Source organism: Diospyros lotus, chromosome 3 (assembly GCF_014633365.1).
Source record: "Diospyros lotus cultivar Yz01 chromosome 3, ASM1463336v1, whole genome shotgun sequence".
NCBI classification, from domain to species: Eukaryota; Viridiplantae; Streptophyta; class Magnoliopsida; order Ericales; family Ebenaceae; genus Diospyros; species Diospyros lotus.
In genome coordinates this window covers 9,805,977-9,820,140 of record NC_068340.1, presented here as the reverse complement: position 1 = coordinate 9,820,140, position 14,164 = coordinate 9,805,977, and the positions used below count along the sequence as shown (strand labels likewise).

The window sequence follows — 14,164 nt, the reverse complement described above, 5'->3', positions numbered from 1 at the left end:
TTAACCGATCGAGGACAAGTGGCTCTGATACCAAAATGTCATGGCACATCCGTGAATTTAGAACTCTCCTAGCCCGGTATGGATTAGGAGATGATTTCTACCAAACAGAACAGAACAGAGCAAGGGAGGGAGAGAATGAGAGAGAAGAGAGTAAGAGAATGCAGAGAGAATTAGAGTGTTAGGAGGAAGAATCGGTTCAGATATTCCATTCAATCATAATCTTCCTAGCAAGCTTGGGAATATTTATACAACCGATCGATGGGAGGTTGCCACAGCAAATCCCTTCTCCATACGGTTATAACAACCTTTTTGTCCTATTCTACCCCCCTTCCACGTGGGGAATCTGCCAGCCTGGCTAACATCTCTAGTGGAGTTACAATAGTAAATGGCAAAATTATAGCAGTAAGGAAATTACACTAGTGAGCAAAAAACAAACTAATACTTATAGCTACTTGGGTTATCAGTTCCAGGTCCCTTTTCCATGACAATCAACTACACCCTGGGCAAAGAAAATGAAGCCTAAGAAAAGCACTTGAGGTTGTAGAAAGAAACACTTCTTAAGGTTAACATACAATTTGGCAACCCTAAGAGTTAGAAAAGATTTGTTTGAGGTGGTTTCGATGCTCATCTTGAGACTTGCTAGAGATTAAGATGTCATCAAAGTAGACAACCAAGAATTTTTCTATGAAAGGTTTAAGTTCTTGAGTCATAAATCTCTTGAAGTTACTAGAAGCGTTAATAAAGGAAAACCATTCATGAAGTCCATCCTAGGCCTTAGGCAATTTTCCACTAACCTCCAAGCCGAATACAAATTTGATCATATCCACTATGCAAGTCCAACCTGTAAAACCAACTAGAACCTATCAACATATCCAACATATGCTCCAATCTCAAAATGGGAAATCAATACTAGATGGATCCACACATATTCTCTAAAATCCACTTTTCTTTGGAGCTAAAGAGGTAGGTACAACACAAGGGTTAAGGCTATGTTAGACAAATCCCTTAGTCAAAAGGTCTTCCACTTGTCTATTCAATTCAACTCGTTCTTTTGGGTTCATCCAAAAATGGGGAAAATTAGGTAATTAGGACACGAGAACTAGGTCAATGCCATGCTAGATATCCCTCTTAGGTGGAGCTCATTGGGCATGATATTATAAAATTCTTCTAATATTAACTTCATACCAAATGGAAACTCTAAACTCTCAGAGGAACTCAAAATGGACTCCTTAGCTATGATGGCTAACTCGTATCCATTTTCTTGATGATCATTTTCAAATGCCTTGGGAGTTATAAGATGGATGTGATTTTTATTGGGGACTTGTGGTGCTTTCTTGGATGAGGTCCTAGTACCTCTACTCATAGGTTTAGCAAGAATCAACATAAGTGTCTTACAGTTATAGTTAAAGACATTTCTCACGCATAATGAACTAGACTCATGTTATAAAGCCAAGAGCGACTAAAAGGATATGGGCAACATCCATAGGCAAAACATAAAAAAAGAAAATGGCTATACACTATGCGATGGAGAGAACATCACTATACTTCTATTCCTCGATTATTTGTTTTCCAGAACATCAAGCCTTTGCCCGAAGTCAATTTTAGAAACTTTAAGATGCGATAGACAACATTCATATGTACTTCTCTAGGATCATTCATAAATTGGCTAACACAACCTATTGAGAAGCTTATATCAGGCCACGTGTCGGATAAGTATATTAACTTTCCGACCAATCTTTGATACATTCCCTTGTCAACTGGTGCACTTTCTTTGCCAAGATCTAACTTTGTAGTTGGATCCATAGGTGAATCAGCAGGTTTGCAACCCAACATTCCAGTTTCTTTTAGAAGGTCTAGAATATAATTTCTTTGGGATACAGAGATACCTTCTTTTGATCTTGCAACCTCCATACCCAAGAAGTACCTTAGATTTCCGAGATCCTTGATTTCAAATTCCTTTGCAAGCATGCCCTTGAGATTATTTATTTCCAGTTGGTTATCTCCTGTAACAATAATATCATCCACATATACTATAAGAATGGATAATTTACCTCCCATGGTATGTTTGATAAACAGTGTGTGATCAGCTTGACTTTGATTGTACCCTTGTTGTTTAACTGCCTTTGTAAATCTCTCAAACCAAGCTCTAGGTGATTGTTTGAGTCCGTAGAGAGATCATTTGAGTTTGCATACCTTGTTTCTCGTATGATTGGATTCAAAACCATGAGGAATTTCCAAGTAGACTTCTTCTTCTAGAGTTCCATTTAAAAATGCATTCTTCACATCTAGTTGGTGAAGAGGCTAATCTAAATTTGCAGCTAGAGACAATAGGATTCAGATGATATTTAACTTTGCCACGGGAGCAAACGTCTCCTAGTAATCAATACCATAGGATTGAGTGAACCCCTTTGCTACTAGCTGAGCTTTGAATCGATCAATCTACCCATTTTCCTTATACTTTACTGTAAAAATCCACTTGCAGCCAACAGGTTGTTTTCCAGGAGATAGAAAGGTCATCTCCCACGTTCCATTTTTCTCCAAGGCATTCATTTCATCAAGAACAGCCTGTTTCCATTGTGGCTGTTGGAAGGCTTCTGTAATTGTATCTGACACCTGCACCTTATTCAAATTTGATAAAAACACACAAAACTTTGATGACAGATCCTTATGGGATATATAGTTGTGTATTGGGTGCTAAGTGCAAGATCTTACGCCCTTCCGTAAGGCAATAGGCCAATCTGTCTCATCAGTGGCTGCACTATCTAAACTGTCCCCAAGATGATTACCACTATCACTGTCACTTTGAGAGGAATTGGGGTTAGTTTCTTGGTCAGGCTGATTGCAGGATTGGTGCTCTTTTTCCTGTTGGGACTTCCTCCGAGAGTAGACTTGAAATTCGTTGGTGGTAGGAGGCTGAGGACTAAGGAAACTTGCAGGAGGATCTGGATGTATGGGTGCAGCAGATTGCAAAGTTTGCTGCTACATAGGTTGTTGCTGCATAGGAATAGGGAGCTACATAGGAAGAGTTTCCCAAAACTGATATTCTTGAGAATTATAGGAATGGTTCTCCCCCTGAATATTAGTTTTGGGATAATAAGGTTGATGTTCAAAAAAGGTTACATCCATGGAGTTAAAAATTCGTTTATGCTCGGGAGAGTAGCACTTGTAACCTTTTTGATGAGGAGAATAGCCAATAGAGATGCATTTAAGAGATTTAGGGTCAAGTATGCTTCGGAATTGCTGGTGTACATGCACAAAAACAATACATCCAAAGATTTTAAGTGGGATATGAGATAGCAGCCGAGTGTGAGGATAGGATTTGAGAAGGATTTGGCTCGGAGTATGATGATTTAGAGTTCGAGAGGGTAACCGGTTAATGAGATAAGTGGCTGTGAGAATGGCTTCACCCCAAAAATGTTTAGGGACATTTGTAGAAAGTAGCAAAGAACGAACCACTTCTAAGATATGTTGATTTTTCCTTTCGGCTACACCATTTTGTTGGGGTGTATCCACACAAGAACTTTGATGTATAATGCCATTGTTTGAAAGATAGGAACCAAGGATTGAAGAAAAATATTCCTTGGCATTATCTGTTCTAAGGATTTGAATTTTGGTATTAAATTGTCTTTCCACCATAGAATGAAACAATTGAAAAATGGAACCAACTTTTGATTTTTCTTTCATGAGAAATACCCATGAAAGCCGGGTATGGTCATCAATAAATGAAACAAACCAACGGGAACCAATTATGTTTTTAACTCTAGAAGGTCCCCATACATTACTATGGATCATAGAAAAAGGATGTGAAGGAGAATAACTTTGACTAGGATAATTATTTCTCACATGCTTAGAGTATTGACAGATTTCACAATGTATTTGCTGTGAATTTTGACTCTTAAACAATGCTGGGAATAATTTCCTAAGGTAAACAAAGTTTGGATATCCTAATCTATAATGCCATAACATAATTGCATCATTATGATTGGTGGTGGAATTAGAGAAACAAACTAAAGGAATGAAAGAATAAGTGTTGTACTAAACTAGGTTATCTTCGGAGTTGATCTTAGCAAGGAGATAGAGCCCCAATCCTTCTTCAGCACTACCAATCATCTTCCCCAAAGTCCGCTCCTGAAATTCATATACATTCTTTGAGAATTTGGCAATACAATCTAAATCAAATGTTAGTTTACTAATAGACAATAGATTGCAATCTAGATTAGGTACTAAGAGAACCGATTTTAGCACAATATCCTCGGAGATAGTAACAGGTCCGGTTCCCACAACTTTTGATAGAGAACCATCGGCCACCCTAACAGTCCAGTTCTTGTCACATGGCTAGAAATCGGATTACAAACTGATTTGTCCCATCATATGATCTGAGGCCCCTAAATCAATCACCCAAACAGTAGATAAATCTCTTTTAATGACAAACGCATGTAAGAAATTACCTTTATGGGCTATGGATCCAGATACGGTTGAGGGCTAATTAGGTTGAATCTTCTCGATCATGGACTTCAGCCACTCCATTTGTTCCTTGCTAAATGGTGTTGGTGCTGCAACTGTAGTGGTCTCTTCTATGGACACTAGGTTGCCCTTACTCCTTCTCTCATGAGCTGGCTTCCAATAAGCAGGTTTTCCATGTATCTCCCAACAAGTATCCTTGGTGTGTCCTGCTTTGTGGCAGTGATCACACCATGGTCGTCCCTTCCTTGGTTTGAAATTCTGTGATGAAGTGCCTCTGGTTACTAAGGCTGAGTGTTCTAGATTTGATGTTGTTGGCTTAAGCATGATTTTCAGCCGGCTTTCTTCCCTTCAAACCTCGAAAAAAACCTCTTGAAGACTAAGGAGCGGTTTTGTACCGAGTATCCTTCCTCTAACACCATCTAGATTCTTATTCAAGCCCATTAAGAACTTATACAACCTCTTTTGTTCTATAATCTTCTTGTATTTTGTAGAATCTTCTGTGCACTTCCATTCAATGTTATCAAACTTATCTAGTTGCAACCAATATTTATTCAAAGAATTGAAATATTGAGTCACATGTGATTCACCTTGTTTGAGATCATTAAGCAAGCTTTCAATCTCAAACAGTTCAGAGGTGTTTTCAACATGTGAGTAAGCCTCTCTAGCAGCCTCCCAAATCTCTTGGGCTGTATCATATAACAGAAAATTTTCTCCTATATCATTGACCATAGAATTAATGAGCTAAGACATTCCCATGTTATTCTCGGCTTGCCAACTCCGATATGTAGAATCTTCCTCTGCTGGTTTAGTTGTTGCCCCGGTCAAGTAATCATCCTTTCCTTTCCCTCGTATGAACATCAAGACGGATTGAGACCATTGTAGGTAATTTTGCCCATTCAATTTATGTCCAATAACAGTGAACATACTATTGTCAATGGGGCCTTGATTGTTGGTGGGTAAAGGGACGATTTCTGATGGTTGAGTACTCTTGTCGGCTATGTTGATAAGTAGGAGAGAGATGAACCAGAAATTGACGACACGCTTTGGAAGAAAGAACGGAAGGAGGACTGTCGGGAGATTTTTTGGCTAAAGGGTGGCTCTGATACCATGAAGAATTAATTGGAAAAAGAGGTTATCACGACTTCATTGATAGACTTTGATTTATACAAGATTAGGAGATAGGAATCCTACCTATTGTACAAGTCTAACTTATCTACAAAACATAATTAGTTTAAACTTATAGATAATCTATTTACAGAAACTGAAAACAAAATAAGCTAAATAAAATGAGAGATATTAGGCCTTATCTTCAGCTTTGAGAATACCAAAATTTTAGGAGCAGTATCTCGGTTTTTACTTGAGGATAAATCTTTTGAATTTAGCTTAATTATCCACATGATCATTTAATTGAATAGGAACAAGGCATCTCCCAACAACTGGCAAAGCTGTGTTATTCACCCATGCAACTTTAAATGGTTTTAGATGTGGTTCTACCTTAAGAACTTCAACTTGAGTCAAGTAATTGCAGACTTAGAAACCACATTCATGGTACTACCCCCATCAATAACTAGTATGCAAGTTCTCTCACCACTCATAATGCACGTATGAAAAATGTTGGTGTGTTTCCATTCATCATCATGGACACTCTCAATCAGTACACACCTTGTAAGGGCCCTCTCTCGAATATTCCTGCTAGCATAGGATATTCGAAAGGAGGTCATTACAAAGATGATATAGAACAAACAATAATTAAACAGACAACTCATTTCATTACTAGCGGCGGAAACTAAATTAGGGTTCAGTTACACTCCCAATGTCTCATGAGTTTGGGCTTGAAGGCCATACAAAATAATTAAGAGGCTCTAATGATAACTAACAAAATAACAATCATTTTATCTCAAGCCTCACCAAAATGCTAAACAAGATCTTCAAGTTAGGACACGTTCCCGTACACCACTATCCTACACCACTATCCTTAGGCCTTAGTCCCACTGGACTCACCCCTAATAATAGCTTTCCCTTTACTTAGAATGGAAAAGAAGATCAAGTGAGCCACAAGACTCAGCAAGTTCTAGGAACAATGAACAAGAATCAAGAATATGGTGACACCAAAAGAGTAATCAAGAACTCAACAGTTATATACAAGATTCGTAATTTATGACTTTATCAATTTCAATTTAAATGCATCATGTCACCATTTATCACTATGCAAATGTGCATATAAATAAAATATCAGTATCAAATCTCGTAGGCTCGCAAACCATCAATCAACACATGCCAAAGTGTATCACATAAACAAAACCTCACAATAAATATGGAGCCAACCTGCTGGGCTATGGCCACCTCGTCCTGCGCTAAGTGCTCTAGGGCACCCTTTCCCTCTGCGCAAAATAATAGGTGCGCAAAGATAAATAATACGATGCATCATAACATGGACATACTGATTGTGTACAAAACGTGTCATGGGATAACAGTAGCCAGATGGGATATATTCAGCTTTATATATATATATGGGTACCACCTATAAGAAGAGAGGATTTTTTTTTTGAAACAAAACAAATCCTAAAACAAGACCTCGCAGTAGCCTGAAGGGTGGAGGCCTGCGACAAGGTTGGAGCTTGTGGCCAAGGGTTCGCGACATGAGCACGTGGCAAGAGTTTGAGGTAAGAGCTCACGGAAAGAGTTTGCGGCCAAGGGGTTGAGCAAGAGCTCACGGAAAGAGCTCGCAGTTAAGGGGTTGAGCAAGAACTCGCGGTTAAGGGGGTTGAGCAAGAGTTTGCGGAAAGAGCTCGTGGCCATGAGCTTGAGGTAAGAGCGTGCGGCCAGGCGCGTGGCAAGAGCTCGCGGCCAAGAACTTGAGGCAAGGGCGTGGGGCAAGAGCTCGCAGCCAAGAACTTGAGGAATGAGCTCGCGGCTAAGGCTCGTAGAAAAAGGGGCATATAGGTACAAGTTCGCGGCAAAGAGCTGGCAGGAAGGAGCTCGCAGGAAAGAGCTTGAGGCTAAGGCTAGTGGGATTTATTTGAATAGATATACATAGATTATTTAAAACAAAGGGTATCTACACCAAACTGTTCATCTCGTGTATATATATATATATGTATATATGTATATGTATAGGGAGGCCATTAGAATCAACCAGAAGGTATACATACGACTATCTACCTCTTATAAGGGTTGCTCGAACAGGGGTGGGGCATATATAAGTGTATATATATATATATAAATCTCTATGTAACTGAGCTGCTACGGATACAAATGAAAGAGAGTTTGCATCCCTACCTACCAAGGTGCCATTCACTGAAAGGAAATAGGGGTGATACAAGTCCCCACTGCGACTTCATTAAGATTTTTAAATAATAATAGGAAACTTGAAGGATTTTAAAGAGGATGCTTAAGAACTTGCAGAACGTTAAAGGAGAAAGAAGAAAATCAAGGAAATGAAATACAAAATGTATAAGCGAGCTTACACTGAAAATAAAGTGGAAGTGCAAGAAGAACTTGCCTGTTGAGGATGCACAAATCCGAGAGAAGTCCCACCCGCGTACAGGAAGCAATGCAGCAATAGCAATGAGTAGAAAATGAGAGAATAAGATGGAGAATGTGAAGTAGAAGAAGAACACGGAGAGGAAATGAAGGAGCAATGGAACAGTGGAATCTGAAAGAGAGGATACGCATTGCACTGAAATAGGAGATTTGCGCCCAGTGACAGTCGGAAGTAAAGAGTGCATACAGATATGCACGCCAACTCCAGAAATTACCAAAATGGCCTCCTCTTCATATAATAGACAAAAATCTCTAGGGGCTCTATTGACAAATGCTAACTTAATTTATTTTCTTTCTTTTTTTTTCCATTTTCTTATTACACCACCAAGCCTATTATTTTCAAGTTATTTCTCACCATGAGCCTATGCCCAAACCACATATACCCCATATATATATATATATATATATATGCAAGCCCACCAGGCTTAATTTTTCCACTTGGGTTAGACCTATGACCTCATTAATTAATCAATTGAGACCCTTTCACTTAAATTTCTAATTTTATAAACCATAAAATAAAATTATGCAATCTAAAATTATTTATGTGCCATCAAAGCAATTTATCATCAAATATTAAAAATACTTAGACCCACATTTTTAATGCCATTAAACTGACATTAAGTATTAAAACACCTAGACCCACTTTAGGGTCGATACACACCTCACAATGTTAAACTATTCTACCATATCAAGTTCTTCCAAGTTTAGACTCCTACAATCATACCTAGGTGTTTTATAACGTATTTCTATTAAGAGGTTGCCTACGTTCTAAAAGAGGCAATGCCTCATGTGGGTGAGGAATCTTATTGGAAACAATGTGTATCCTAGGAGAATTGAGTGTGCCATGCATAAACTCATTAAAATGGGAGGACTCAAAATCATCTCCTATCTTTTGCTTACCTAAACCAAATGTTTCAAAACCTGAACCAAAGAAACAAGAGTAATCCCAATTACTCGGATTAAATATCATCAATCAATATTATTCATCAAAGTCTACTATACAATACTTCACTAAAGAATTATTTATAGATAACTAATAGATAAAAATCTATTCTAACTAAGATTATTTGATCCAATCTAATTAAGATTATAAAGATAATCCAATCTAATTAAGATTCTAGGAGATAAAAAAAAAATCAAAAGAAACTAGGAAACAAATAAAATAAATAAACTAATAAAACAATATTAGTTTCTATTTTTACGCCTAAAATATTTGCTCCCACAATCTTCATCCAACTCACATTGACCAATCATGTCCGCCAATTTGCTTTTTGCAGAATACCCAAGAGACATGCACTGCCGTAATTTATGAGGAGTCATCCCTCCACCATTATCTGCAATTAAAAGGTTAACTAGTCAATGAGCAATGATATAAGTAGGGCATCCGGGCAATGAGGGGGATAAAAGAGCACAAAACCATTTGTGGCTGCAAACTCCAATTGATATCACAATTTGCATGTTGTCGGCATAAGATGGATAATAGAATTGCAAGCTATTTCTTTTCCTTATTACCACGATCTTATCAATAACAAAAGACAATGAACACAGAATTATCAAAAAGAAAAAAACCCTGCAAAACACAATATCAATAATATAATGTTACATACAAGCTGCACGCTGCAACATAAATGTTTTAACTAGTGTACAGTTTTTAGACTGTTCAACTTGTATTTGGACATTTGGTGGCCAACTCAGATTGGAAAACTTGACGACTTGTCACTTTTTTTTAATAATAACAATAAGGGAAAAAAAATTCTTCTGAATTCTGTTAAGATTCCAAAATTCTTCCCAAAATTAACGTTCCAAAAGTTTGATTTTGCATAAGGTAATGCGAAGAAATTATTTGCATACACTGAAGAATACCATTTTTAACCTCTCCTCCCCACCCACTAGGAAAGAAATCCCACCTTTGGGGAATATCAATTTGGATCGCGCACAAAATCCTTAAAGGCTAGATCTTATAATCATCATGGATTGCTAAATCCCGATTTAGATACCAACTCATCCAATCTGATCTTCAAGTTCTGTTTTGTTTTTATGTAAACCTTCACTATCTTTAACTTCATGAATTAAAGCATCACTTTGCATTATATGTCTAAACTGAAGAAGAAGGCCCAGAACACAGAGCTCCAGTAAATATATATATATATATATATTTAAGTAAGTTCTTTTTTTTTTTTTAATATTTTTGTATTACATATGCTGTCTTTTATTTCTCCCATGATTGTTTTCCAAAATTCATTCTTTCTACTGCTCTTTGCTGTAAGTACTACAAAAGTATAACGTAACTACTCTAGTTTTTGTGACATGCAACATAAATCTCTACAGAAACATGTGAAGTGCAGAAATTTTACCTTCATTTTCCCATTAAGTGGAAAATTTTAACCATTGAGCTTTCTACCGTATGATAAATATCACGTCTAATTTTGTTTTTCACAGTATGCCAAGTGTTCTGTTATTTTGGCTCACATTATGTTTGTGTTTAATTTATTCTATAGGGAATTAATGTGTCAAGAATCATTATTTTCTGGTTGGATCTCAAAATTCAGACCCAAATCCCCTAAAACTTCAATCCATTTCATCCCAATTTAACAGCTTTTCCGTTAATATGATCAATGTACCAAGATAATCTAAGTGAGAAGAATGTTACGCTGTAATGGTTGTCAGATTTAGCATAACAAATTATCATTAGATGATTTAAGGAGCATATTACCACTTTATGCCAATCTTCTATACAAAAAGGGTCATAGAAAGGAACCTTCAAAATAATCCAGTGTCAGATCTTGACAGATCTGGCAATGGATTCCCTCCGAACGGTAGGAAATCACGAGAACAGAAAGTAGAAGGGAGAATTATCGAGAAAGAGAGAGGGAATGAGAGAAAGAGAATTGGAGGGAGCAATTCCGAAGTGAATTGAAATGAATTTTCTCTGGATGCCTCCAAGAGTTCTGATCAGCTTATTTATACTGATCCTCTTATCACATGTTGGCTTTTTCCCGCCCAAAGGCCTAACCACCTGCGTACAACTGTTAAAGCATTCCCTAGGTACAACATATATCAGCAGCCTATAACTACCCTTCGCACATGTAACACGGCTACAAGTGCAGGTACATGACATCCAGCTCAAAAAAAAAATGATAAATTGGAGTTATCATACCTTCAACCAGTAACATCTTATTTTTGTCTTTCTTGTTTTCAAGCACATCTACGTGGACATAAGTAGCTCCACTACACACCTAATTAAAACAAAAGAAAACAATTAAAAGGATACAAGAAGGAAGAGCATGTCATGCATAATTAGGTTATACAAAGATACAATTACCTCATCCAAAGCATTATCTAGAAGCTCTGCAAAAGCTGCATATGCAAAAGCTGACAATAAGTAATATTCAAAAGGCCATCTTTTCTTTTTTTCTTTTTTTCCAGAGAAAAATTCAATACAAAAATATCTGTGAAGATGTGCCTCCAAGAGCCCATTTATAGTAGGTAGCAGAGGAATATAAAAATCTTGGATTATTATTAAATTTGATGTTCAAATATCTATGAAGGAATACCTCCAAGAGCCCATTTATGGCTGGTAGCATTGGAATGTAAAAATCTTGGATGAACTCTGACATGATCCATACCAACTGCAAGAATAAAAATAATGAAATAAAAACTACTAATCACGCATATCTTAACAGATAATTCGAGTATATACTAGTAAACCACAGTGAATAAAATGTTGAATTTATTTTTCATTAAAAAAAGCACCACAATCTCATGATTTGAAATAAAAGACTTATTTCTTTTCAAGGATTCTCTAGTTTTCTTCATATGAAGATTAAACTCTGCAAACTTTTTTTGATCTGAAAATCAACTGAAATCAGTTCAATGCATTATTGCATTCTTGCTTCAAAACCTTCATAAGAAAACATGTTCAAAATTTGATAATAGTTCATCAAAAACAACTGATCTTGCATATCTCCATGGATGTTTAATTGTTCAGGCATACACTTTGAATTTAGTTAAACTAAACAAGACACGAGCCTTTTGGAACTTCAGCATTGAAGTAACAATTCACTATCCCAGGACAATTATGATTTGTTGAAGACATCCTATATGTATACGCCAAGCTAATAGAGCCAGAAAAGATATGTATCGCATTTAAGCTGAATAATCTTTATAACATCTCCGGCATACACAAATTATTAATATTTACTGAGAAAAATTGAAACTAATCTTAAGAATGGCTGATGAAATCAAATAGTTCAGCACAAAATACCAAATCTTCTTCACCAAAAACAGAAACCATGCTAAAAAATCTGAAAATCTACAGACAGGAAAGCCAGTTCAGATAATAAAACGAAAAGAGTGCGAAAACAAGAAAGAACTGAATGTGAATGTAAACAGAACGCTTGTTAAAATAATAAATAAAATCATGCCTTCCTTAGCAAACTGTGCAGCGGAGCCACCGCTGTTATCTCCTTCATAGTCTCCTGCTTTCCAGAACTGCTTGCAGCCCTGAGCTACAGCCGTAGATTGTGGAGAAGCGACTGCCTCCAAAGCAGAACTCGCAACCGTCTTGGATGGAATCATCATCCGACCATCTCGCGGAAGAGGATCGAGGAATCCCGGAGGCAATGCAAAGTCGATTTTTCTCTTCTTTCTCATAATTCCGTCAATGCCGGAATCATGGGAATCGAAATCGGAATCGGAGTCGGAGTCAGTGCTGTCGACATCGATCACGTCGGCCGGTATTGAGACGCGATTTCTCCCGGTGAATTCAACTGGTTCGGGGATTTCCTTTTTGATTTTCTCTTCAATGATTTCCTTTTTCACGTCCATGGCGTCCAGAAAACGGTGAACCGCTTCTGCAGAAAGAAAATATAATAGAGTAGAATGCCCTTGCCTTGTGGCTTGATTCGAAGGAAGTTTCTTCTCAGGAGATAAAAGGGTTTTGAGTTCAAACCACCGGCAATGGAAGAGCAAAATCTCTTCAAATTCCACTCGAATTGAGTTTCAAAACGGCGCGAGTTCTGTTTTGTGATTTTGTCTTATTAGGAGCTACAGCTAAGGAACTTAACCGCCGCAGGCTTACAGAAAGAATTTGTAGCCTACGCTCGAGTACACAGAAAGTAGCTGGTGCATGCCCAATTAACATCTGACGCGTTTCACTTTTCAGAGCCCGTTAAGCGGTACGATCGTCTTTCTTCGGCCACTAGCCTATTTTTACATATTTTTATTTCTAACATAATTTCTGAGGTTATTTTTAGTTAAATAAAATAATAAAAAGCCTTTTTATTAATTATATTATTTAAAAAATAACCTTTTACATTAATAAACTAAATACCCTAAATAGTACTCTTCATAAGTTGATTGTTAAAAAATCATTTATAATCTTAAAATCTTGCATTAATTCAAATCCCTATAAAGATGTGTATCAAATAAAATCCACAAACATGTCCCAATTGGGATAATTCTCAAGCTTTTAGGGGATAGAGAGATTTTATTATAAGGAATTGGAAAATAAGGCTTTGATAAGATACCCTTAAATCCTTTCATACCTTATCTAGTAAAGATATCTTCATATCTTTTAATTATCGCCCAATATGGAAATTAATTTTAACTATAAAATAATTCTAATTAATTTTTTAGACATAAATTAAGTGGTTGAACCACGATAAAGTAAAATTTGTACTAGTAGATCGTGGGTTTGATTTTTACCCTAGACAGTGAAATAAAATTTTTACTTATAATTTATTTTTTCTATCGAAATAAAAAATATGAGTTACAGAGAATCACGCAGTGACCATAATTTTATTATCACTGTAACTAATAAAAGTTGGTGGTTGCAAACTAAAGGACCGTGGAGAACGTGGTTTAACTAAATGAGAATTTTTGAATACACGCACGCAGGCACTGGAAGAATGGTCATACATGCAAATAGAAATTAAAAAATTTCAAATGAATATTCATTTGGTGATATTTGTCAATTCCACTTTAGATTTTAGTTTTTTGCTTTTGGTTTTTTTAAATAAGATTTAAATATAAAGTCTTGGCATAGGGTAAGAGTTTCTAGTTTTTTAATTAAACAAAATAAATAAAAGGTAATTTTAGAATTTAACAGATTTTATAAAAGGTAATTAATATTTCATAGGCAAAGTCCCATTAAAAA

General features: G+C 36.6%; 1 protein-coding gene across 1 annotated transcript in view; it reads right to left on the bottom strand.

Moving 5' to 3' along the window:
- LOC127796819 (protein MICRORCHIDIA 7-like) overlaps positions 1 to 12,944 on the bottom strand; it is a 46,214-nt gene extending 33,270 nt beyond the window's left edge. Inside the window, exons 1-5 of the mRNA XM_052329219.1 lie at positions 12,432 to 12,944; positions 11,562 to 11,636; positions 11,330 to 11,364; positions 11,165 to 11,243; positions 9,249 to 9,341 (exon numbers count right to left, since the gene is read on the bottom strand). Of these exons, the coding sequence (XP_052185179.1) occupies positions 9,249 to 9,341; positions 11,165 to 11,243; positions 11,330 to 11,364; positions 11,562 to 11,636; positions 12,432 to 12,834 (685 nt within the window). The 5' untranslated portion in view covers positions 12,835 to 12,944. The remainder of the gene's footprint in view (positions 1 to 9,248; positions 9,342 to 11,164; positions 11,244 to 11,329; positions 11,365 to 11,561; positions 11,637 to 12,431) is intronic.
- Between the last annotated feature and the right edge of the window lie 1,220 nt (positions 12,945 to 14,164).